This window comes from Tursiops truncatus, chromosome 20, assembly GCF_011762595.2.
Source record: "Tursiops truncatus isolate mTurTru1 chromosome 20, mTurTru1.mat.Y, whole genome shotgun sequence".
NCBI classification, from domain to species: Eukaryota; Metazoa; Chordata; class Mammalia; order Artiodactyla; family Delphinidae; genus Tursiops; species Tursiops truncatus.
The window spans coordinates 30,464,470-30,490,373 of NC_047053.1; the positions used below are offsets into that span (position 1 = coordinate 30,464,470).

At 49.6% G+C, this 25,904-nt stretch overlaps 1 protein-coding gene across 6 annotated transcripts in view; it reads right to left on the minus strand.

Moving 5' to 3' along the window:
• BCAS3 (BCAS3 microtubule associated cell migration factor) overlaps positions 1–25,904 on the minus strand; it is a 571,522-nt gene that overhangs the window by 19,700 nt on the left and 525,918 nt on the right. For 5 of the 6 annotated variants that reach the window (XM_033847806.2, XM_073797378.1, XM_073797379.1 and 2 more), the window contains one exon: positions 2,946–3,113. In XM_033847806.2, the coding sequence (XP_033703697.1) occupies positions 2,946–3,113 (168 nt within the window). Of the gene's footprint in view, positions 1–2,940; positions 3,134–25,904 lie in introns of those variants that run through there. The other variant, XM_073797382.1, reaches the window with a different exon arrangement.

Genomic DNA, 25,904 nt, shown 5'->3' on the forward strand with positions numbered 1-25,904 from the left:
TTTTCCTGCTTCCCTTTGGAGAGCTGGTTGTTAAACATTTACCGGCATATCACTAGGTAAACCTGTATAATAGTGAAGCACGGATACAATGGGCTTTGGTGTCAGGGGTCATGGAGCACCCGTCCCGGGTACTACACTAAACAAAGAGCCTGCTGCAAGCATTACAGAAACTGATCATCTCTGGTGCCTCGGAGGAACCAACAGAGGCACATGCTTGGGTCACCCTATCCCATGAGCACCTAGAGGAGCAGGTTGTGGAAAGCGAGAGCGGGACTGACAGGCTGCTCTGAGCAAAGGGTGACTTGCTGGAAATTCTCACCCACGTTGCCTGGCTATCTCTGGGCAGCAGGCTGACTCTGGTGTGGGTGTGTCAGGCTGCCCTTTCAAGGCCCTGGGCTGCACGACCAGGCTGATACTTTATCTGGAGCTGCAAAATGCGAAAACTGATTCTCAACAAAGGCAGGGGGGAACAGGTTAACTTCCATGATATCTGCTTAACTTACTGGCCTTTAAAATCGAGGCAGAGTTTAAAAACAACAACAAAAACATATATATGTGTGCACACATACAGACTGATAGATTTAATTTGGTCAAAGGAAACCAAATGAATCCCATTTGGTGACAGTTTGGGGAGGAAAATGAAATCCCTCTGCTCAAAAAGGGCATCTCCTATTTTCTGACCTATGGGTCATGCAGTTTTAATTTCCTCTCTCTCTCTCTCTTTTTTTTTAATTTCATGAACCTGCTTAAGGCCACAAAGACTCTCCCGAATCCTTCAGCTGTCTGGCAGATGAATGGCTGCCAGCTTCGCTCAGGTTACTAATGGTCTGTGCCAGGCTGAAGTTCCCCAACTCTGCCTGAATGCGCCTTCCAATCTGTTGCTGACGACACGGAGGTGCTCTAAGCGGCTTCTGAGGAAGGCGGCTGGGGAGGAGAGCTGACCCAGAGCTGCTCTGGTCCCTGGAAGGGTGGCTCCTTGGGAGTGTGTCTGGTGCCACCGGCTCTGGTTTGTGTGAGCTGGGGCTGGCCAGGGCCCAGAGATGTAAGGGAAAGCTGTGCTACGAGCAAGGTTCAGAAAGGGAAAAGATTTTCTCCCTTCGGCCAGCTTCCAAGCAAAATGGGGTTAGAGCCCCTGTAAATGGCAGAGCTGCTTCTCATCTCCGGATCCAGGTGGGAGAACAATGGCATGATGACCTGCCATTCACTAGTTGGATGGCTTTACAATGGGGGTGGAGAGGTGGCGTGCCCATGTCTGTGCTTGTGGGAGTCGAGGGGGTGGGACATGGCTTGTTGCAGCTTCCATGGTGCACGTCTTCCTTTCCAGGGAAGAAGGGGGCACGGAGGGGGCCTGGTCCTCAGAGATGGCTGTCTCCTGTGGCCAGATAAAGCACCTCTCCATCTCTAGCCAACTCCCTCTCTTGCATCTATTCTGTTCATTTGCCAATTATCACACGAGAGCTATGGGCAGGCATGAAGCTAGTGCTGTGGAGAAAGAGATGAGGACAATGCATCTCTATCCTGTTAGTGTAGGAACAGAGGAACTGAATGGGATGGGAAAGAAGAGAGGGAAAAGGTTAACTGCTAAACCCAAATATCTAAGAGACCTGGAGGATCTGCAGGAAATTGGGACTGTGTAATAATGTCAGGCATTTTGAGCCCTGTCAAAAATGCTTTTTTTTTTTTTTTGCAGTACGCGGGCCTCTCACTGCTGCGGCCTCTCCCGTCGCGGAGCACAGGCTCCAGACGCGCAGGCTCAGCGGCCATGGCTCATGGGCCCAGCCGCTCTGCGGCATGTGGGATCTTCCCGGACTGGGGCACAAACCCGTGTCCCCTGCATCGGCAGGCGGACTCTCAACCACGGCGCCACCAGGGAAACCCTTTTTTTTTTTTCCCCAAAAATGCTTTGACTCTCGATCTTGCTTGTCCTGATTCCTGCCCCAGGGTTGTAAGTTTCTCCTCCCCGGAATCCCCTCTTCAGGTAGGCACGTGGATGGAGCAGTTCATGGTAAGGAATAACAGGCTTGAGGGGACTCAGGCAAGCAAGAGTGAGAAGGCCTGCAGCCAGGATTTGCTCCATCCCCGAACAAAGTTCCTGTTGACCTCAGAACACTGGCAAGAGGCCTGTGGGGCGGTCTTCCTCAGGGATAAAAGCCGGGCTAGAGCTGGCACTAACAGCACAGATGTCTAGAAGGAAGGGGTACTTTAGAAAAAAGGAGAGGCAGAAAAAAAAAAAAAAGAAAAAAGGAGAGGCAGGCTGTACTGTAATTCTGCAAAGATGGAAGGGTTGTGGGCTTTCCTAAGTGCATACCAGTGTGTGTGTGTGTGTGTGTGTGTGTGTGTGTGTGTGTACACCTGCTTGCCCGGGGCAGGGCTTACCCATCATCTAAGGATGTCTCTGCTCTGTGGATGTGAGAAGCTACCCCAGGCCCCAGTTGCTGCACTGTCTCAGAGACAAGAGTACAGAGGCAAAAGGCAGCGTGAGAAAAAGCTGTCTGGGGGATCACACCAGCCTTGCCTGCTGCATCCTTGCTCCCTCCCCGGCTGGCAGGGCCCACTGATACTCTCCAATCTATAAAGCCTGCAGCAGGGCAGAAGAAGGTGTGCTGCCTCAGTGTTCAGTGCTCAAGGGCTGCTGAAACCTTAGGGACACCAAGGCTGTCCCTTCCCCTGGAGAAGGTGTCCTTCTGGGAGCCACCTATACAATACAATTGTGTAACCACAGCGTGTTCGTACGCATTAGTCCATGTAGGAGGGGTCGGTTCCCTGGGAACCCCCCTCTGCACGGGGTTTCCCAATATCAGAAGCTTCCAAAATGGATGGCAATCAGAGTACTAACTAAAGAAACAAATGGTTAAAACACACACCCTCTCTCCCACCAGAGAAGCTCCATACCCACAGGAGCTATTCACAACCAAGCCAGGCTAGGAGTGTGAGGCCGCCTTTACCTGTTCCGGATCCCACCACGTCCCGGCTCGGTGACTCGGCCATGGCATCGGCCAGCCGCTCCCGCAGGCCCTCCTCCGTGTGCTCCATGGAGGCCATGTGCCGCAGCCCGAAGCCCTCCGGCCAGCTCCCACACACCTCCAGCAGGGTCACGCTCCGGTCGAAGGTACCTGCAGCGCACAAGGGACACCTGACGCTGAGTCACCTTGCAGAGAGCGGGCCGTTCTCTATGTCTGCTCACCGCCAACTCCCCTCCCTGCCCAGGGTCCATTTTAGCCCTTCCACAGGACGGATGAAGGAGGGAACGCCACGAAACACGGATGTGCAGGGCAGAACGAGACCGCTCATGCCACCAGATCAGAGCGTGTAGACCTCTGCGGCGTTGGGCTAGTGGTTTTTGAACTGTTTTCTTTTTCTGTTATTGTTGCATGGCTTGTAGGATTCTTGTTCCCCCACCAGGGATTGAAACTGGGCCCTCAGCAGTGAAAGCACAGAGTCCTAACCACTGGGCCGCCAGGGAACTCCCCCGAACTGTTTTCTGAGGACCTACAGGGTTCTCTGAAGTCTTCAGGGACTGCTTCAAGATCTAGGTCAAGGGTAGGAAACTTCTTTCCCAGGTTCAAGCAAACTGCCCTCCCCACTTTTCTCTGTTTGAGGCAATAGGGCTTCGCCTAAAGATTCTTTTTTTTTTTTTTTTTTGCGGTACGCGGGCCTCTCACTGTTGTGGCCTCTCCTGTTGCGGAGCACAGGCTCCGGACGCGCAGGCTCAGCGGCCATGGCTCATGGGCCCAGCCGCTCCGCGGCATGTGGGATCTTCCTGGACCGGGGCACGAACCCATGTCCCCTGCATCGGCAGGTGGACCCTCAACCACTGTGCCACCAGGGAAGCCCTAAAGATTCATTTTTAAAAGGGGTTACATAGCTTAAATTTTTTTTAAAAAAAGCAGTCTAAAAAAAAAAAAAAAAAAAAAAAGCATTCTAAGTCACTATATCCTATCACCTATATCAAATGTCCTCAGAAAGGTTATGTCCCAAGATCCAACGGCAAGTTTGTGGCAGGCTTGGTTCAAGAACTCAGATCTTCCGACGGCTCAGTCTAGAACTCATTCTACTCCACCGCATACAGTCCCCCAGCTGCCCCAGGACATGTGCACCACTGGGGCACCATTTTCAGGACGGCAGCACGAGACTTGGGTGATAGCATCTTCAGCAAAGACCTTTCCTCGATCTGAAGCTGCTTCCCAATTCCAAAAAGTACACGGTGCTCTGCTGAATGCCAAGATTAGATTTTACATGCAAGATCACTTCAAAGGCTAAATTTAAATTATTCTCCTTTATTATACAGCAAGTCTTCTGTGAAAGCTTATTTCATCCACTCTCTCTTGGAAGGAGATTATAGTCATGCTCTGTTGCTTTAAGCACATACCATTTCCCCAGCGATTAGGTAACTGAATCCACTGCATTTATTGGGCTTGGTTCCTGCCAGCACCAGGAAGATGGGGAAAAAATGCAAATGCCGATGTTTCCCAAAGTTAAAAGAACACCACCACACACTCTTTTTATCAGGTCTTGCTTCTTCTCTTTGATCAGCCGTCAGAAACTATCTTCCCTCGGCGGTCAGGACTGAGCAGCGTCAGGGCACACTCTCTGCCAATGACAGGTGGTAATAGAGAGGGTGCGAGCCCCAGCCCCGGCAGGCGGCCCTGCCTCTGATAATGGCCAAAGCACTGAGGTGATAACCGTTCGTAAACACTCCGACAGTCGGTGACTCCATACATCAGCAAAGAGGGCCAGATAATCCTGAGCTCTCCTGACCAGACAAAGGCCCCTGGCCAGCCCGCTGGGATTTCTATGTGTGGCAAGGGTCACTCCTGGTTCCTGGATGTCATCAGCCAAGTTTGGCTTTGATTTATCTCTTGCCTAACTGGAGGGTAGATTCCTGGTGCCGGGGTAATGGGCAGCGTCTATAAATGCATCTCCCCAAGAAGAGGCCCACCTTGGGAGTGCGTTGCTGGGGATCAGCCTGTCAGGTGGGACTCAGGGACGGGGAGCTGCCCTATACCACCTTCTCTCTCCATCAGGTAGGGTCAGGCGGTGGGTCTGGGGAGCCAGGCACTGGGCAGTGGGGGAGAGGTGCTCTGAGTGTCAGCCCTCTAAGGGCCTGGGCTGTGCCAGTGTTGCCCTAGAGCCCACACTCAACCGGCATCAGCCACGACTCAAAGGTGCCCAGTCCCCAAGGACACACAAGGAATGAAGACACACAGTGGACTGCTGATTCCAGTGCCCACTCACTAAGTGATGTGAGGCAAGTCCCTCCATCTCCTTTTTCCATCTCTGAAGTACGGTTGGTAACTCTTTGCCCTGTCTCAAAGGAGGGAAGAGATTAAGTGAGGTTCCTGCCGGGAGTCTGAGTTCTCCTCTAGCGCCACTCCACTCTTAGTTGACAAGATCAAGAGCTACAGCACCAGCGTTCCTGGTCTGCCTGGGGTCTGCCTGGGAAGTCTATGCTTAGTAATTTCCAGAACAGAAGATCAACAATAAAATGTGGGCACTCCTCCACCCTGTGCGCTCAGGGCCGGGGCGGCAACTTTTTATTTTATTTTTTTTTTATGGACAGAGATGTCCCAGAGCCTGGGGAAGGGAAGAGAATGATCTCACTTCACAGGAGCAGGGTACCTGCCTCTAGAAAGGCGCTCAGTCAAGGATTGTACGTCCTGTGTTTAGAGGTCAGGGCAGGTAAGCTGACAGCAGGGCCAAGAGGCGTACCAGAAGCCAAAGCAGGAAGAAAACGAAACAATCCAGCAAGACGTTATGGCAAGAAGCGTGCAGGTAAGAGGCCCTGTCCATGAGAGAGGGTAAAGGCCAGGGGAGCACGTAATATTGTAAGGGACAGAGTGACAGTATACAGGAGAAAAGGATCATGAGCTAGTGTTACAGTGGAGAATGGAAACAGAAACACAGGCTCTAACACATATTACTTGTATGCGTATAGCTCTGGGCAAGCCCTTTACCTTTCTGAGCCTCTGATTCCTCATCCATAAAAATGGAAAAACGATACAATCTTATAGGGGTGTTAGGGGTTTGCATTAGATAAATAGCATATAGTGAGTGCTCTGCACATAAGGGGTAATGCTCGTGTATATGTTAATAATAACAAATACGTACAACTTTATACCACTTGAAGCGTCATCATAAATGTTGACTATCACAGTGATCCTGAAAGGCAAGATGGGTACCACTCCAATTTACGGGAGAGGAGCTGGAAGCGCAGAGAGATTCAGTGGCTTGCTCAAAGTCTCCAAGTGACAGATCTGGAACACAAGCTCCTAACTGTCATCTTGGAGATCATTCTATCAGCTGCATCTGGAGCTGCATCTGGAGAACTGTTATGGGGAGAAATCACCTCTATCTTTCCTAACTTGCTCTGAGAACTCCTGTCACCTTCAACCACGGCCTTTTAAAAATCTTTCCCACACCCAACCAGCCCAAGTTTCTTGGAGTATCCTGGTAACGCCGATGAGTCATCCTGTCGGATGGCACACAGGAGAAAAGAAAAATTGATAGAAGATCTAATCTGTTCTCTCTCAGCACGGGCACTGCGAGGAAGCTGTGAGTACGAGGCTGGGGATACAAAAAGTGCTCAGCAAAGGAGCATTTGATCATTTCGACAGTCCTGAGAGGTCACAGAGAGCACACGATCAGTGGTCCTGCTTATAGTGCTAGAGGGAGTCCCAGCAGAGGCCCAGCGATGCCCCCCTTCCTGCCCATCCTTCCACCCCTGCCAGTGCAGATGAGGGCAGCAAAGGCGCTCACGCGGTCCCCTCGTCTTGGAGGGAGAAAAGGGCTGCAGGTGTGTGCGTGTGCCAGCAGGGGCTGGGGTTAGAGGCTAAGCCCTCGGAGAGTGAGGTCACCTCTGGGCTCTTAGGCAACTGCGCATCTTGTCAGCGTGATCGGCATCGCTATCATTCATCTGGCCAGCCTAGAGACACTCCATCAGATGGGCTGGCCCTTTGAGCCCCATTACAGGGGAAAGGGTCAGTTTCAAGGGGGAGAAGACACTTAGTGCAGGTTGCTTGCAAAGCACAAAGTATATGTACTTAGCAAAAAACATCTTTAGCTGAAGCAATGCTCTGCTGTTTACCAAGCCCTCTCACGTTTATGATTTCGGTTAACTCACACATTCATCAAATATGGATTAGTGTCCACTGTGATATGAGTCAGGCCCCGTGCGGAGGGATGGGAATACAAAGTGAGAAAGAAAAAAAAAAAGCTCAAGGTCCACAAAACTCTGGGAAGCAGCAATGGTCACCATTTTACAGATCTGCATTTTTCTGAGACTGAGGGACGTGAGACAACTTAAGGTCACCGGTCCTAAGTGCGACAGTCTGCCCATGATGCTCCCTGGGGACCCTTTCCTTCAGGGCTGCCTGCCACCCCACTATTCTCTGAATATATTTTCTAAGATTCAGTTCAGGTCTCATTGGCTCAACAAAACCTTGTTATAATGATAATCTAAGTTATCATGAGCACTCTTCTACAAAGTCTGACTGTACGCGAAGTTCTTCACCTCTTGGGATGAAGCTGGTGAAAGTTATAAACTTACCCCCAAAATGTGTATTGGCAAACATGAAATGATACGAACAGTTTCAGGGTGCTGAGGGATGCCTCCGAAGCCCATCCTCAGATCCCAGGTTAGTGAGATCAGTGTCCTGGTGTTCTCCCCACACTGCCTTCTATGATTCTCATGATCTGCTCTTCAACCTAGTTTAGAAGCTGCTTTAGGGCATGGATTCCTCCACAAGCCGTAAGTCTGTAATAAGCACAGGACTTTGTGCATTGTGCTTGCTCCAAACATGTTTATTGACTGATTATGAACATCTGAGAAATCTGACAGTCACTCTGGAGTCAGTACCCTTTGGGTGCATTGCCCCAGAGACTAAACATCTAGGGCCAGGGCTGGGAGGCGGAGATGGAGGAAAGCAGAAAACGGAGCTAAAATTAAATAAGAGGAAGGAGACAAATTGTAAGTGAGCAGAAAACAATGTTGCGATATCATTCTACTACCCCCTGGAGACTTATTTTACAGGTGAGATTCTGGGAATTGGAAGAACCCGAACAATCTGCCTCGGATGACACAGAGAGCCAGGTTCATACAGGTGAGCTTCCCGAATCCTGCTTCCCAGCTTGGCATCCTGCATTACACTCTCTCCCCAGAGGAGAAATGGGTCAGGTTCTCGGGTTTCACGAACGCATTAAAGGCATGCCATGACAGCTGGCGAGCCAGCAAGCTCCAGGGGGAGGTGAGTGGCACACGTGCTCTGTCTTTTGTGCACCACCGTCAAGGGGCAGGGAAGCCCAGCGGTGGAGGCAGCGTGGGGGAGGTGGGATGTTCCTCTGAGCTGATAGCGTCTAATCACACCCTCGCTATTTAGGAGATTGTGGCTCAGCCTCCGCTTTGCATCCATTAGATTCAGCCCAGGGTTTGGATGCTGATGAGAGCCTGTCGATCAGATTTCCAGCCACCAGGGAGGCCAGGTACCAAGAGCAAAACTTGTCATTAAACAACGCTCTTCAAGACAGAAGCCTTCCTGGGTGAGAGTTTGTGATGATAACGATGGCCACGGTAACTAAGAAATGATCCCAGGCACGATGAGCGCGGCCATTGGAGAGTGTCCCCACCTGATCTGCAAACTAGGTCACCAAACTGAGCTTGAGACTGGTGCTTTCTCTGTGCTTACATGAACAGGTTGCTTCATATCAGCACAGGCTGAGGACATTAGCTTTGTGGTTATTAGATGTGGCCACAGGCATGTTTCACTGTCTCAACATGTGCTATGTCATGGCTAACAGACATGGGAGAGGGAGGCTGAGAGCATATGAGGACCCCATCTGTCCCTCTCAATCCTTTACGTTGGTTCCCAAGATAACAGTAACCCACATCCACAGACGTAGTACAGAGCAAAGAGGCCTAGACCCCAGCAATCTTTTATGACTCCGACTATCTAATGCTCACCAAACTTGTGACCGTGTACCATGTTTGTCCCATAGTCATCCGTTTGGCTGCGGGGTTTAGATTCGGCGGTTAGGTAATTAAAGGATCTACTATTCCAGTTCAGAAGTAAACTTAGCAATAGAAAGGAAAGGTACCAGCGAAGTACAGAAACACCCTTAGCTAATGGTGGCAAGCGAGGAGATGCTGGCGAGCCAGATGTGGTGATGCCACATCTGTCCTCACAGGCCCTCGGGGCCACTAGTGGGAAGGGATTAGTCACTGTTCATCAGAGGTCCATGAACAGACTACCATGTGGGGCACGTCAAAGGCACCTGAGACAGGGAAGAGAAATTCAACAGTAACTGAGACACTAAGAATTTATGTGCTATTTAAAATAGTCATTTTGACAACGATTTTAACTGCAATATATGATCACAACTCATACTTTAAAGCTTAGGATATAGATTACAAATCCAGACATCCAGGCTATAATTGGAATTCTCCCATTAACTTTTCTGGTTACTCTAGGTCTTAATTTCCCCACTTACCACATGGAGAATAAATGAGCAACTCTCATTTAAGGGGTTTGCTAATATTTTCAATGTAATGAACAGTAATACACTAACAGAGCAATGGTGACATGATGTTTGAGGTTCCTAGGGTATCCAAGGGCAGCAAATTTCATTTTCTATGAACCAGTTCCATAAACAAGCAGCCACCCTGTAAAGGAGTCTTGGCTGGAAGAAGCAAGGAAGGATTCTCTCGTGGAGACTTTGGTGGAAGCGTGATGCTGCTGACACCTTGATTTTGAACTTCTGGCCCCCAGAAATATGAGAGAATAAATTTCTGTTGTTCTAAGTTACCAAGTTTGTAGTAATTTGTTACGGCAGCCCTAGGAAAATGATACACCTATAAAACAGGGAAATGAATGTTTGCCTTCCAGGGCTGTCATGAGCATCTGATCAGATAGGACATGAAAGAGTGCTTTGTAAAACTGCACGGGGCCACTCCAACATAGAGGACTACCCCAGGGCTCTGTGAGCAGCTCTTCTTAGGGGCAGTGGGATTCTGTGACAGGCTTAGAAAGTGAGTAGGGACACCTCTAGGCCAGAAGACAAGCAGCTTGAGGAGGATACTGGGTGGGAAAAAGTCACATCAGCTCCCAGTCTGGGCAACTCCATCGTGAAAGCTGAGTGGCTCTGTGTCATTACATAGCCGGAGCCTTTGATAGGGAGTTACAGCATCTACGTTGGGTATGTATCCTCCACTTCTCTGAGGATGACTGCAGAGGGCCCAGGAGCGCAGGGGAGGTGGTGTCTTAGCTCTGAGGTCAGGTCCCTCACATCCCCTGATCTCCCCACATCAGAGGGTGGGGATAGGACATTTCTGTTCCCTAAATTCTTTAATGAATAAACAGAATCGTACTCAACACAGGTAAGGATGGAATGAAATAGGCTGTTGCTAATGGGAATATTATTGTTATAAACTATCTAAAGGGCAATTTGGCAATATGTATAAAGAGCCTTTTAAAAACATGAAAGGCCACTTCTAGGAACCTAACCCAACCTAACCCTAAGCTAAGATGCCAACAACCTTCATGCATAAAGATGCTCACTGCTACTTGAATGCAGCCTTACAATAGGGTATTTGTTAAGTAAACTATGCTTCGTAGTGGCAGTAGAATATTAGGTAGTCTTGAAAAATGATACTTATAACAGGAGAAATTCTATAAGAGATGATGTTAAATTATTTGGGATTAACAGACATACACTATTATATATAAAATAGATAAACAACAAGGACCTACTGTATAGCACAGGGAACTCTACTCAAGATGTTTCAGTATCTTGTAATAACCTACGATGGAAAAGAATCTGAAAAAGAATACATATGTATGTATAAAAATATGTAAATTTATATATACATATATATATATATAACTGAATCACTTTGCTGTACACTTGAAACATTGTAAATGAGCTATACTTCAATTTTTAAAAAAATAAAACAAAATTGTACAGTTAGTATTACTGAACAATGTAAAGAAAGCATTAAAAAAAAAACATTTTAGGGCTTCCCTGGTGGCGCAGTGGTTGAGGGTCCGCCTGCCGATGCAGGGGACACGGGTTCATGCCCCGGTCCGGGAGGATGCCACATGCCGCGGAGCGGCTGGGCCCGTGAGCCATGGCCGCTGAGCCTGTGTGTCCGGAGCCTGTGCTCCGCAACGGGAGAGGCCACAACAGTGAGAGGCCCGCGTACCGCAAAAAACAAACAAACAAAAACATTTTAAAAGAGTCATGACAAAATGTTATTAACCACGGTTGCCTCTGGGCAGTTGGGTTATATGGAACTCTCCTGTTACTTTAAACCTTTCTATTTGTTTCTTATAACTTCCGTAATCAGCATAAAGCAAACCAACAAATACTAAGAAAAAATTGGAGAGAAAAAATGCCTATGGCAGAAACAGTCATGCTTGGACCTGGATCACAGGTGAGCCTGTGAAAAGCATTGGAGGGGAAGCCCTGACTCTGCTGAGTTGACTCCCTTGCCAAGCTCTGTGCTTGACTCAGCCCGGGCAGGTGAGCCTGTGGCTCCAGGGCCCATATTTGACTTTTCTCCCAGTGGCTGTGGTTGGCTACATGCGATGTTGACCCATCCCTGTGTACCTTTGGCATATTTCTTATTAATTCATATCAGGAATGTGCACCAACTTGTGTGTGAAAAATGGCAGAAACAATTCCACCTCTGTACAAATTTCATACATCAGATCAGAAAGGGCAGGTAGAGCAACTCTGGAAGGAGCCGATTTTTACATCAAGTCCCTTTACCTGTCACCTTTGTCCCCACCCTGCCCTGCCCCCCACACTCCCACTATCCTAGGAGACACCCTTCCATGACTGTCAAGGAAGGTCTGAGCCCCTCGCACATCATTAGGAGGTCACTGAGCAGGGCCCTGCCTCTTGCCTGGGAGCCCAAGAAATCAGTCATCACTGCAGGTCCCAGGGGAGTTACCACTGGCTTCACACTCAGACCAGACCCGAAGGTGCCTCAAACAGGAGAGCTTTCTGGGTCAGGTGGACATGGGCATTTCCCAGACGGGATCCCAGAGACCCTTTCCTCCTCTGCTTGAAACGTGGCCCCATCAAGATTTCTCGCCGTCTAGGTGAGAAGAGAAGAATCATTTTGCAGCTAGGCTAACCCTCGGCATGCTTGGCCTGCTTCTGAGGGTGGAGAGGAAGTTTACACACAGCCCTCTGTCACAGGATTTCTATGGTAAGGCTCAGAATACACTGCAAGACAAACGGTATCCTCGGAAACCTAACAGCTCCTTGAATGGAAAAACTTCACGGAACTGTTATCTCTCCAGACAGGTAAGCGCACAAACTAGGTTTTCCAGGACAGTCCCGATTCCACATAATTAGTTCTGTGATCAGATCAGGTATCAGGAAAGGCAAGAGAACGGACATTTGTCAAGTGTCTATTTTGATCCAGGCATAGCCACTTCACGTGCATTACCCCATAGGAATCACCCCAACAAGTCTGATGTTGGTATCAATATTCCCATTTTACGGATCAAGAAACTGAGGCAGAGAGACCTAACATTTTTGCTCAAGATGACAATATCAAGGGTATGGTCAGGATTCTGATTCTAGGTTCATCTGCCTCCAAAGCCTGTACTTTCCCTGTGAAAATCCAGGCTGAATTTTGATTTTGAAAATATGGCTGCAGGACCAGGAAGGGGGTTTTCAGCTCAGTCTTCCCAGTCTCGAATTATAAAGTGGTTCTTGCCATTCAGCTGTGGTGGGGTGGGGGCAGCAACCCAACTAAAACCCTGTGTTTGTCTTGAAAGAGATTACAGTGCTCCACAAATAGGCCAAATTTGAGGCTCTCAACTGAGGAGAACTTTGAAGTCTGAAACCTGGGGCTAAGATGTCCTGTTTTTATTAATTAAAGAAGATGTTTCAAAACCATCAGATTCATCACAACCGGATTTCAGATGTGAAACCCAGTATACACATAGACGAGCATGGCTCGCCCTTTTGGGTTGTTTTCGCTCCTCCCTGAGGATCTGCATTTCCTCAGATGAGAGTGCTCTGCTTCCCGGTCTGGCTGAGGCGAATGGAGGCCCAACTTTGCAGGCCTGGGCCCTGCTGGCCTCAGGAGTTTTCAAAGGCCAGAGAGGGATGAGTGGGCAAAGTGGGTCCTGCTGCCATTTGCTCCTCTAAGCCCCCGGGGCAGTGGCTGTGGGGAAAGGGAGGGCCACCCTGTGCCGAAGGAGGGTCCACCCTGTGCCGAAGGAGGGTCCTGGATGTGCGTACGGACCCCAGAGCTGACTGGTTTGATACCCTGCCCATTTCTGGTTTTATTACTCTGGTAGACCCCTAACTCTGTGGCCTTGAAAATGGCGCCCCCAGCTTGGGAAACAGGCATTTCCATCTGTAACGTGTGGTCAAGCCTTCTACCAGTCTCTGCCACCAAAACCCATCAGTACTGACTCCACGGGGTAAACCTGAACCAGATTTTCCGCCGCAGGCATCTTGGGATGAAGATCTGGGCCTGGCCTGCCATTCTGACGTGGGGTCTATTATATAACAGGATCTCTACTTTCCAGGCCCTTCCAAAGAAGTTGTTCGGCAGAGACTTGGCCTCAGGGCCTGCAAGGAGGAAGATGAAAACCAGCACTGTTTGGACAGTGCGGGACCCCCACTGGAGCTGGGGTGCCTGGGGATGCTTTCCATCGGGCGTGGAGGTTGAGGTTGGTGGAGGACAACGCACACTAGGGAAGGCGGCGGGCGGGGAGGTCTGAGCACAAAAATGAAAGCAAGGATGTTCCTCACGTGGGGCTGTGAGTCAACTCCACTGGAGCAGGAAGTCTCTCATGAAGAATAACAGCTCACATAATTCCGCAGAATCACTGCATATTTTCACACAGTTATTTCACTTTGATTCTAGGATCACAGCAATTTGTACCATAGGCAGGACAGACACTGTCGACTCCATTTTACAGATGAGGATACTGAGGGTCAGGGAGGGTCTATGACTTGCCTCAGTCACCTTAGTTTCTTGCCTCACAGGGTAGCTGTGGAACCATCTGTGAAGGTCCTCAGTGGACAGACCAACACACTTCAGAAATATCATCGTGGCTGCCTGCGGTGGGCACAGAAGTGGGATCACAGCGTGGACTGGTGACCCACCTTGCTGAAAGCCTGGCTAGTGCTTTGCTTGGGTCCCTTGTCCTACAGGGACCTCCTTGACTTCTGGCCTCATTTCCTGGCCTGGCAGCCATGGGGGAGGGGGTGGGGCTCAGCTTGGTATCACTTGAATTTATCACACAAGGTGTGTTTGGGGATTGTTCTGCACCTGAAACAGTGGGGTGCCCGGGAACTGTCATTTCCTGCCTTGACATGTCCAAGTATTTGTTTAGCCCTGGCTGGTGACACTGACTAGCCGCCCAGGCATGGAAACAAAGGAGGATGTAGGGAAAAGTTGAACCGCTGCAGGAACACACAGGGGGGAGCACCGAGGCATACAAATCTTCACAATGAAAATAATCCCTTACACTCACACTGCCTTACCCTTCACAAGGTGCTTTCACAGGCCTTTCTCCCCTTAATCCTCACAACACCCCTAGGGAGGAAGGCAAGGCAACTATTGCTAGTCCCTGTTTCACAGCTGACGAAATAAGTGCAGGGAGTTAAGTGGGGGGCAGAGCGTAGACAGGGGAAGCCCATCCTGTGCTCCACACCTGTGCTACTCAAAGTGCGGGCCCCCAACCAGCAGCAGCAGGAAGCCCATTAGAAATGGAGCCTCTCAGGCCCCACCCGAGAGGTGAATGAATCGAGATCTGCGTTTAAGTCGGATCCGCAGGGGATCCGTGTGCGCAATAAAGCCGGAGACTGCTGCTGACGCCGCCCTCCCCTCCCCTTGCCCTGTCCCACCAAACGTTCTTAGAGCATGCTTAGAGAAGCACCTTAAGAGATGCTTCTATCTACTCATTTCAGACAAGGAAATTGGTCCAGGGAGGGGACGGGTCCTGGCCCCCGACGGCAGCAGGAATAGACAGAACCTTGATCTTGCTAATCAGTCCTGGGTCCCTTACATCCAGCTGACATTCAACTGGTACCTCCTTTGCCTTTCCATCCCCCTCCACACCCCACAGGTCAACCCTCAGACCACCCTCATCTGCCAGTCACTCAGCCTCTCCCCTTGGTTCCAGCCTTGTGCTAAGTGTTGACACAAGTTCTAAGGTCCAGGGTTAAAGCAAACAGAGAAGTTCATACCTCGTGCTAAGTCTAGGAGCCGAGTAGAGGTGTGTGTCTGTGTGTGTGTGTCCTTGTTTGTGTGGTGTGTGTGTGTGTGTGTGTGTCCTTGTTTGTGTGTGGTGTGTGTGTGTGTGTGTGTCGATGTTTGTGTGGTGTGTGTGTGTGTGTGTGTGTGTCAGGTGGGGAGGGCCAGGGCTTGGGTTGTCTCTGCCCTTTCCCCTCCAGCCTTCTTGCCTACAGGAGAAGGCTGGGGAACTCTTGCTTGCCTGTGAAGGAGATTCTGCTTAGGCTTTGTAAAATGCCCACTTCATTAGTTAAGTGTGAAAATGTCCAAAAACTGTGTTAATCTGCTTATGATTTCCCCTCCACTCACTGGTCACACTCTGTGCCAAGTCTGGCACCTGGGTAAAGTGATTCGTATGCCGTGGCTGGAGCTTGGGGCCAGGATTTCCCCTCCTTTTCCTCTGCTTCTGCTCCACTGGGGCCAATCAGGATGTTATTCATTTCCCTAGTTGAGAAGCAAGTTCAAAAAGGCCAGCACAGCCTCCTCTACCCCTTCCCTGTGTAAGCGATGCCAATCCCTCCCACGAGGAGGAAGCGACATATTTTGTTTCTGCTACACTCACGCAAAGAGCAGGTTTACAGAGTTAGCCCAGAACGAGTGTGTTCGCGTGTTTGCTGAAACCTATCTTTTTATCTTTGGACCTAGGGTACACAATGAACTAGAGGAAGAGCAGAGTCATCCATAAGGGGAGAGAGAGAGAGAGAGAGAGAGAGAGAGAGAGAGAGAGAGAGAGAGAGAGAGAGAGAGAGCCAAGGCGCCAAGAGGCCCTTAGGAGGGGCCTGGATACCTCCTGTTGCCGTGTCAGACAGACACGGCCCTGTCATCTAACCGTGAGTTAGAGCTAACAGCTGAACGGAAGAATTAATTTCTCATTGTGCTTCATTTGAGTTTTAGAAATGCCTTCAGGGTAGAAAAGTTACTAGAATAGCTTTCTCATATGTCTCAGACTGTTAAAAAAAAAAAAAGGTAAATAAATAAAAACGAAGTCATCTTTCTTATATAAATACCTACCAAACAACTCAATGAACTTGCAAACTCACCAAAACCCTCCCGGGCAAGTCATTAATGAAGAGGCCTGGATATGAGCTCTATCATCATCTTCTAATGTAGGAGGTGACTCTCCTGCTCTCGAGTCAAGATGGGTGGTGGTACATCCCAGACTGGGTGAACCACCCCTCCTTCTCCTACCCCTGCCCGCGGTGTCTATCTTCAAGGCCCGAGTTGCTTGTACCCTTTGAATCTAGCTGCAATCTCTTCTCTTCACCTTATATCTTATTTTTTAAAGCATTGTGAGATGGGGCTGGGGGTCAGATCCTTTAGACAGACAAGGTGCTTATAAGGTCGACGAATTCTGCTGGTAGAAAGAGTACGTGGTAAGAGTGGGAAACTAAATACTAGCTTTGGCTCTGGTCTGTTCTGTGTGACCTTGTGCAGGTCACTCAGCCTCCAGGCACCTCAGTTTTCTCTACTGGAAAAGAGCAATAATAATGCTAGCTATTCTGGCTAGTTATTCGTAATTCTCAAAGTTATGTGAAGATTCAAATGACAGGGTACGAGATAGAACCTTCAAGATTACGATGTGTAATCTGCATGCAAAGTACTGATTTTGCCCTGAGAAGCCAGATGGCCCTAGGCTGGTGCTTTCACCACTTCCCTCCAGCTCCTTTGAGACATAAGGAGGATGTCTAAACGGTGTGGCTTCCTGCGGCATGGGAACATCCACATAGCTTAGCTCGCTGCTCATTTCTAAACCGGGAATGTGAAAGTCACCAGTAACGTCTTTACTGTAGCTTTCGTGTTGCACAAGATCCTCCACTGCTGCCCTCCAGGATCAAACAGGCTCCCCCTGAAGTTGTTCTGATGTCCCAGAGATACCTGAGAGCCAAGAGCCTGCAGCACAGATCTTGCCATATAATAGGTGCCCAGTAAATATTTATTGAATGAATGGATGAAAGAACAAGACTTCATTATCTTTCAGTCTGAAGTATGTACGTGTCATGGGTATGAAGGGAGCTCCTAAGGGCATTTCTCAGCCACCCTCCTACCTCCAGGCAGCATCAGTCTTTCATTTTAAAATAACTACAAAAAGAAGAGGTCCCCACGCTCCTTAGAGGGACACTCCCGAGTTCTCTACCTCAGCAGGTACCTTCTGCCTGCAATATTAGCATAAGTCTAATTAATATCTCTATTTATCCTGGAAAGATAATGTCCCAAAGCCAATTGCTTAGGAAAGATGATCTATCTTGACTGTTCATTAAAGACAATGTTTGAATTTTATAGATTTGCAATTTCACACAAGGGGTGCAGGCCCTCTGAACAACTTCTATGCCTAATAAATACCTATGGTAGAGTCAAAGGCCTTATTTACAAAGACGCTCCAGAGAATAGACGTTTTAAACATACCTCATGAATTTCACTGCTGGGACAGTGAGTGGTCTTAGCTCCTAAACATACAAATGGGTAGAGTCAGCTCCTGCCATGGCAGTAACTTTAAAATCTCTTCTTTGTCTACATGTGGTGTCTCTTCCAAACTACTTTAATAGTCAGCTTTTTAACATATGGTGGGTTTTTTTGTTTTTTTTTTTCATGCTGGATTACATTCAGTTCCATTATTCCACAAAGTGGAATAGGCAATGAGACTGTCTACACCAGAGGGCAGTGAGGGTGTTCCAGTCTAAATGCTTTCAGAGAAGTAGCGCTAGATCAATTATCTGTCTAAACGCACGATTTCCACTGGATTCCCGAATACTCAGACAGTTGTTCAAAAACTCTCCATTAGATCAGTGGGTTAGCATTTCCATTTCCACACATTTGAGGAGTTCTACCAGTCACAGTGGCTCATAACTAACTCCAGGGGTTCTCCAGAGCCTTAGGTTAGAATTTGTGTGTAGGGTGGGAGGGTGGAGGTATGGCTGGTGGAGTCACAAAGAGCCCCCAGGTTATGACGGAAGAACCTTCGGCCTGGAGCATCATTCTCAGACTTCCCTAATGAGAAGAATCACCAGGGTGCTTATTGAAAAACAGATTCTCAGGCCCGTCTCCAAGGTGTCCTAATAATAGAGTGGTTCTGGGATAGCGTCTGATTCTGACCTGGGAATTTTGGGAACCACGGTTCTAGAGCAGCCGGTGCTCAAATCTAGTCTTAAGAATCTCTCAAGATTGAAAAAGCATGCGACTGTCCCCCCATGACCGTGGTAGGTCAGTTACAACCATGTGGCAACTCAGATGCTATAAAGGAAAGCTGAGTGCGTCGGGAAGTTGCAGACTGCTCCCACTCTTTCCCAGTTTCCTCTGATTCTCCTCCTCCCTCTCTGACCACCCCCAAAGCCTCTCCCAAGGCCTTGCTCGGCCCCTTCTGCTTCTCAAATTTTGGCGCTTCTAAGGGTTTCACCCTTAACCCTCTTCCTTCTCTGCACACTGCACCTGGGTGAGCTTATCAGCTCTTAGTCACAACTATCATGGACATGTGACTTGACTTCCAAACTGCACTTCTAACTCGGTTCTCTCTTGGCCTCCAGGGCCATTTGTGTCAGACTAAACACGTTCCCCAGGCACCTCCAAGTCATGTCCAAAACCAATCCATTACCTTACAGCTCCAAAGTGTGTTCCTCCTTCTCTAGTCCCTAAACCAATGGCCACACTGTCTTCTTGGTGCCCTCTGCCAGACCCCTCCTTTCCCTCATCCCATTCTCAGAGCCAGCTGGTCAGGAAGTCCGGTGGATCTGACTTCTCAAACTCTTTTTAAAAAATAAATAAGTAAATAAATAAATAATTTTGGGGGGCTGCACCGCGAGGCTTGCGGGATCTTGGTTCCCTGACCAGGGATTGAACCTGGGCCCCAACAGCGAAAGCACCAAGTCCTAACCACTGGATCGCCAGGGAATTCCCTTCTTAAACCCTCTTGAATCCGTCTCCTCCTCCATAGCCACTGAGTTCAGTTCTCACAGGGTCATTCCAACAACTTGACACTGGTCTTCCTGCTGCTCAGTAGACCTTCCCCCTTCTCTTCATTCTTCTTAGTGCCACCAGAGTGATCTTCTCTACAATGCAAATCTGAGTATCTGCCTCATCTAGCCTCAGGATAAAGCCCAATCTCCTTAGCACCACTGTCATCACCTGGCCCTGGCCGGCTCTCCACACCCTCCACACCATACTCGCCCTGGCGCTTTGCCCCCTGTGCCACTGAAGCTGCGGCTCCCTCTGCCTGGGATGTGCTTCCCTGGCTAAGTCCTATTTATCCTTGAAGACTCAGATCAGCTGGGGAGTCCAGCGCTCTCCTTCTGGGGCTGATTCAGGTTTTCCAGCAGGCACCACAGCACCCTGGGCTTCCCTTCCCGAGAGCCCACATGTAGTCAATTCCACAACAGACCCTTACCGGGGGTCTATTACGGTCCAGCTACTGTGCTGAGCGCTGGGAGTTTTGGTAAAGGTGACAGGCTACAAAAAAGAACAATAAAGTATTTTCTGGTCTATCTTCTCACTAGACTGTACGTTCCTGGAGGGCAGCATCTGCTTCTTCTTCTTCTTTTTTGGCTGTGTTGGGACTTCGTTGCTGCACGTGGGCTTTCTCTAGTTGTGGCATGCGGGCTTCTTATTGCAGTGGCTTCTATTGTTGCGGAGCACAGGCTCTAGGCGCACGGGCTTCAGTAGTTGTGGCTCGTGGGCTCTAGAGCGCAGGTTCAGTAGTTGTGGCGCACGGGCTTAGTTGCTCCGCGGCATGTGGGATCTTCCTGGACCAGGGCTCGAACCCGTGTCCCCTGTGTTGGCAGGTGGATTCTTAACCATTGCGCCACCAGGGAAGCCATTCTTTTTAAAAAAGATCTCTGTATCCTAAACGCACAGCACGGTGCCTCAGTTCCTGGCACCCAGCAGGAAGGAAAGAGGGAGGGAAGAAACTGAGGCTGTTTAACCTGGAGAAGAGGTTCAGAGAGCTGAGATTCTAGAACTCAAACATTTGAAGAGCAGTTTTACAGAAAAGGGAATAGACGTGTGTGTGGTGTGTGTGTGTGTGTCTCACCAGGGGGCAACACAGGACACAGAGGGAGAAGACAATATGCTGCCACGTCTCAGACCAACACGAGAAGAGGTGCCAGCCAACACACAAGCTGCCGCCTGCAGCTGACACGACACGAGGCTCGACCCCAGCCTGAGCTCCTCCGGGAAGCCCTCCTGGAGTCACCTGCAGGGAACGGTCCTCCTGCTGCATCCCCACAGCACACGCACACCCTCCGTGGTGGGACTGTGGTCAAGTGAGCTGTTTCCATGTCTTTCAACAGCACTGTGAGTGTTTTGTCTTATTTTTGTATTCAGAGCCCAACAGAGGTAGAATGGGAAATGGTGAAAGGCTCAGACTTCTAGGGCCCTTCTTCTGTCATTTATAATAGTTGTATAAGTTGGGGAACTTAGTTATCTCTCCTGGTTCAACTTATACATCTATAAAATGGGAATAATTAAAAACAGTAAGGCTTAAACAAACGTGCCTTATACACAATACATGCTTAAAGGGACCACTATCCCACCGATTGTCACAACGACCCTGCATTATTCCGTTCTTCTGAGAAGTTCTTCTGTTTCAGAAAGAAGCTGAGGTATAAAGACACTCTGTACTAGGCCACAGAGCTGGACCTCGGGGCCAGGATTTGAGACATCTCATACAGTATTCCTTTCAGGCACTACAAAAACACTTTCTCCCTGATTTTTCAATCATACTAAAATGATCTGACAATAAAAGGAAGCACTGTCTTCTCCAAGGGAATGCAAATATTCTTTGTGAATGACATCACCTCTTCCAAAGGAATTATCTTACCAAGCAGGGGAGAAGCTCAGAGCTCACACAGCCTCTAGCATAGGGCTCCACATCCCCGTCACTGGACTCTACAGACCAAAGCAACGATCCCTCGACTTCAAAGAGGACTGTGGTGTTACAGCCCTGTCACCTTCTCAATTCCTGCCAAATGCTGAGAAAGCGTGGCGCTCAGGTGCCCGATCAAACCACCCCCCTTGGCCTCACGATTCACCAACCTCCACACACCAGTGACCTTCCCCTTCATTCCAGCCATTCGCTCACCTGGATCTTGCAATTGGCACTTGTAGTATTTGAAGCAAGAAACCCCACATTTTGATCGTGAAACTTCCTATTTGTCTCTCCCTCACACTTCCTCATTTCTACCAATGATGATTTTCAACTTCACCGAGACTGCCAGCCTCTGGAGCCCTCCACAATATTCCAAGCCACCAGCTCCCTCCTGCTGGCAGTTCTTCACCATCCATCCCAGCTCACAGGTCCAAGAACACTCTCGCCGAGCCCCCGTCACCCCCCTTCCTGGTCTATACGCCCCCCCGCTTTGCCAGACGCATCCGGGATGGTCCAGGCAACCATCGAACTTCTCTGCTCCTGGGCTGCTGAGCTGTGCTGGAGAAAAACCACACACTTGTGTCATCTGGCGCCACGACAAATTTATCAGCCAGGCCCTCCTTGTTCCTCAATCTTTTTTTTTTTTTTCCTATTTGTTCCTGGTCAGTTTCCTCCTGTATTTTCCCCCTCTTCTCAAGCTCCCCAAACCTGTCACAGCTCTCTCCCTCATTCTCAGCAGATGACCTGCCAACTCACTGCCTTTGGGATTTCCTTTTTAGTTCTTTCTTTTAAAGATTCAAAAGTCCATGCATCTTAAAAGCAACCTGGTATGGAGTGACAAGCCCAAAACACAGCCCCTGAAGAATCGTCCAGCCAGCCAGTCAGGCAGAGCAGAAGCGGAGTCTCCTCCGGAACGAGAAAGCGGGAGCGGGGGGTGGCGGCTGGGAACAAGAGAACCGCTCTTCCCGCCTTTCCTTTCCCACTGAATACGTTCTGGAGAGTTTTTCATTTTGCCCTTGTCACTTCTATTCTTCATCAGCAGGCTGGTGCTGTGTGAGGCTGAGTGCCATCCTAAGGTGGAAGGAAAGATGATGACAGCAGGCGGGTGAGCCCCTGCCCCAGGCGGACGGTTTATAATCCAGATTACCCTGTGGCGCCTCCAAATGAGAAGGGACACAGCAGTAATCATTCCTGAGAGATTTGTGTGCACATGCGCGCGCACGCGCGTGTGTGTATCCATTTCAGAGTCATCCCAGGAGTCAGAAAATACCTGTCCACAGTGGCAGACAAGGGGCTAGAATGTTGCCTCAACTGCTCGCCATGGTGGCCAAGTTCCTTGATGACCCGGCCCTGCTCACTCCTCCAGACTCATCGCTCCCCCCGCTCCCTTGTCCCTTGTCCCTTGTGTTAAGCATAATGAACTTCTTCTTCTTCCTCCAGTGGATTGCTCCCTCTCACCTCTGGGCCTTCACATCTTCCCCCTGATGACAGCTTAAACAGAGCTTCTTCTGAGCCTTCCCTGACCCTCTATAGGTTAGCTCCAATGCCCCTCCTGTGTGCTTCCCACAGCAGAGACCCCTGAACCTACCTTATCACACACACTCCATGGGCACTGCTGGTTTGTCTGTTTTCCCTTCTACAATATAAGCCCATGAGGGTGGAGAGATCATCCGTCTTGCTCTTTACCGTATCCTCAAAACTTAGGGCCCACATTCCTAACGTCTTGATACCGATCCCTGAGAATCAAGGGTTCTAGAGGATAACAGAACACTAATATCAGTGCACAGAGGGAAGAAAGTCCCAGTGGAAATAACGCTGGGCCTAAAGGGGGAACCAGTCTCAACCAGAAGACCCAGAGTCGACCGTTGCTCGTTTCATGGTGCAATGGCTCCAACTTTCAGCTCAGGGTCTTGGATGAACAGGCCCATGTCTCTGACAAAGCAGAATAAACTGGTGAGAGGTTGGCCCTTTAAGACCCAGGGGATTTGATGTCAAAGGATGACGTAGGCAGGTGAACTCAGGTTCCTCTGTGTAAAGAGGGTTCCTGTGTTCCAGCTCCTTGTGGGTTATCGATGAGCCTCTCTCAGACTGGATCGCGGGGCTCTTTGGGATCAGAGTTGGGTGCTGGTCTGGTCTGCACCCTCAGCCTGCTCTCCAGGCCCCTGGCCCCCGTCTCCTGATCTCTGATTTGTCTTAGCCCACCCAGGACCTTCTTGCCAACCAGATTTCACCAGGCCATCTATACCCGAGTCTGTATCCAGCCAGGCGCCCCGTCCTGCTAGAACGACCTGACTTCACCAACCAGGCACCAAACGAAGCACTGGACTTTGTGGCAGGAAGAGAAAGCGGGGAGGGGTACGAACAGAGAGGGTGCCCCGTGGCGCTGCAGAGCTGAGTCGAGCGAAGAACACCGCCACAGATTTGCTTCTCTCGTTCCAGGCAAAATGCCCGACTGGCGCTGTTTTCAGAGAAATTAAGCTGCTTTTGCCTTAGACTGAGGATAATCACAAGTTCCTGGAGGATCACGCTGAGGAGGGAACTGTCAGGAGAGACATGTGATCACGCTGAGACCTGGGAGAGGAACGGCAGTGGGATGTCTGTTGTCCTGCCGCCCAGCTGTCTGGCACAAACCCCTGCATACGCTTCCTCTAACAGTGCTTCTCACCTGGGGCGACACATCAGAATCCACTGCGGAGCTTTTCAGATATACGGAGGTGCGAGCCCCGTCCCAGATCATAATCTGAATCTCTGGGGCATAAGATTGGGGCCTGGGCATCTTTATCTTTGAAAAGCTCCCCTAACCCTGACCCTCACCTTCACCCTAACCCTAACCCAGGTGACTCTGAGGCACTCCCTGTTGCCATAAACCACGGCCAGGTCTCTACTGCTGTCTAAGTCAGTGCGTCTGCCTGAGACCATTACTACGTAGAGAGCAGGGCACACACCTGCATAATTCTCTCTGCTCAGACGCCACCCTGGTGCCATTTCCAACATGAAGCTCCATGAAGGGGCTGTGCTTCTGCTCCAGATGACATTTGTAGAAACACTACCGTCCCCACCCTGCATGGCAACAGGCTTGGCCAATGTGCCCATGAAGGCACACATGGACTGACGGAGGGATCTGGTGCCAACCCTCCACAAACCAACCCTCCTCCGTGGCCCAGCAAGCTGGGAAACTAGGGTGGGGTGGCTCAGAAGAGGTCACTTACTAGAGTATGAAGGAATATTCTCCTTTTCCTTCAGAAGAAAAATTTCTTCATACAGTGCATGGAGGAGAACCTCTAGCCCTCCACGGCATTCATTTCTGTAGTGTGCTGTTGACTGCTGTATGCCCAGAACTGCAACAGAGGTGATCAACACACGCTTGCTAAGTGAATGAGCAACAGAGACCCCTTCATCTTGGGCTCTCTGGCCCAGTGAGGGAGGAGGCACGGGGTAACTCGGCAGTTGGGAGATTCCTCAGCGGCGATACTGCCCCACTCACTCTGCCTGAGAATCGAGAACGAAACATTTTTAAGAACCAAGCTCTGAACCACCACCCTAAGTTCATGATTTCCATCACGGCCAACTGCCTGTCTACACGTCATAATAACTTTTCTGTCCATTGCTGCTAAAAAGGCACTTTCTAGGACACCTACATTCCTTAACACTAAAATATTGTGTTATTCCTATTTGGAAATTGTTTTCCAAATCATCCCTGAAAGGGAATGTCCACTTGTGTCTCACTGGTGGCTGCTAAGTTTAAGATATTTGGGGTACTACGGAGAATGGTCCTTAATATCTAGGTGGATCTGAGAGGGCAGAGTATAGGCCAAATGATCACCACTTCCCAGAACCTGTCTCTGGGTGCTGAATCTCAGGCTACGGGGGCAGCACGGGAAGAACAGTCATGACTCTGGATCAAGTGTGATTTCCTGGGTTCAGTGATAGGACTGCTGGCCTCCTGAAGGAAGGCAGAACCGTGTGGTAAAAAGAGCACTGGACTTGGAGTCAGGAGGCCTTGGGTCCATCACCAACTAGCTGAGTGTCACTGCACAAACCTTTCACCCCTGTAAGCTTCAGTGTCCTCCGGTGTGAAATACCTGCCCTCCCTACTTGAAGCGTTGTTGAAAGGATCAAATAAAATAGGAAGTGTATATACACTCGTTCTCTCTGTAAATTCTAAAGTGGTATATTTTGAGAAATGCCAGGCTCTCATCTGAGGACCCTGCCCGCCCAGCAATCCTCTCCTGATTCTCTCCCACGTCCCTTAGCCCCCGGGGTGGAGCTGGCGTCCTTCCGGCTCCTCACAGAGGCAGACGTCTCTTCTTCGTTTCATAAAAGCTCCAGCTTTGACTCTGGTGCCATGAGACTAAACGGCCCCTCACCCCTCCTTCTCCAATTCCTGTCCCTCCATCACACCCCCCACTCCTCAAAGATTTTAGCTCCTGGTTGGTTCACTGCCACTCTCTCCATCACGAATCCTGTCATAAGTCACACAGATGGTCCTTCCAACAACTTGGCCTCTCAGTTCCTGAACTTCACTTGTAGTTTACCTCCGTCACTCAGTCTCAGCCGTTTCTTTGATATAATTAACAGCAACTGCGAACACTGTCACACTCTCAAAATCAAATATCCCACTCTGACCATCACCTCCTGTCTTTCTGGGTCTCTCCCTCTAGTACCCCAGCTCCAACAATCCTTCAACACCCCTCCAAGGTCCATAATCTGCTGGTTCCACTTGCTTTTCATCGCCCCTTGGTCCCCTCTGTCCTCTCCTCCCACATGTGCGCTGTATACTCACCCCCT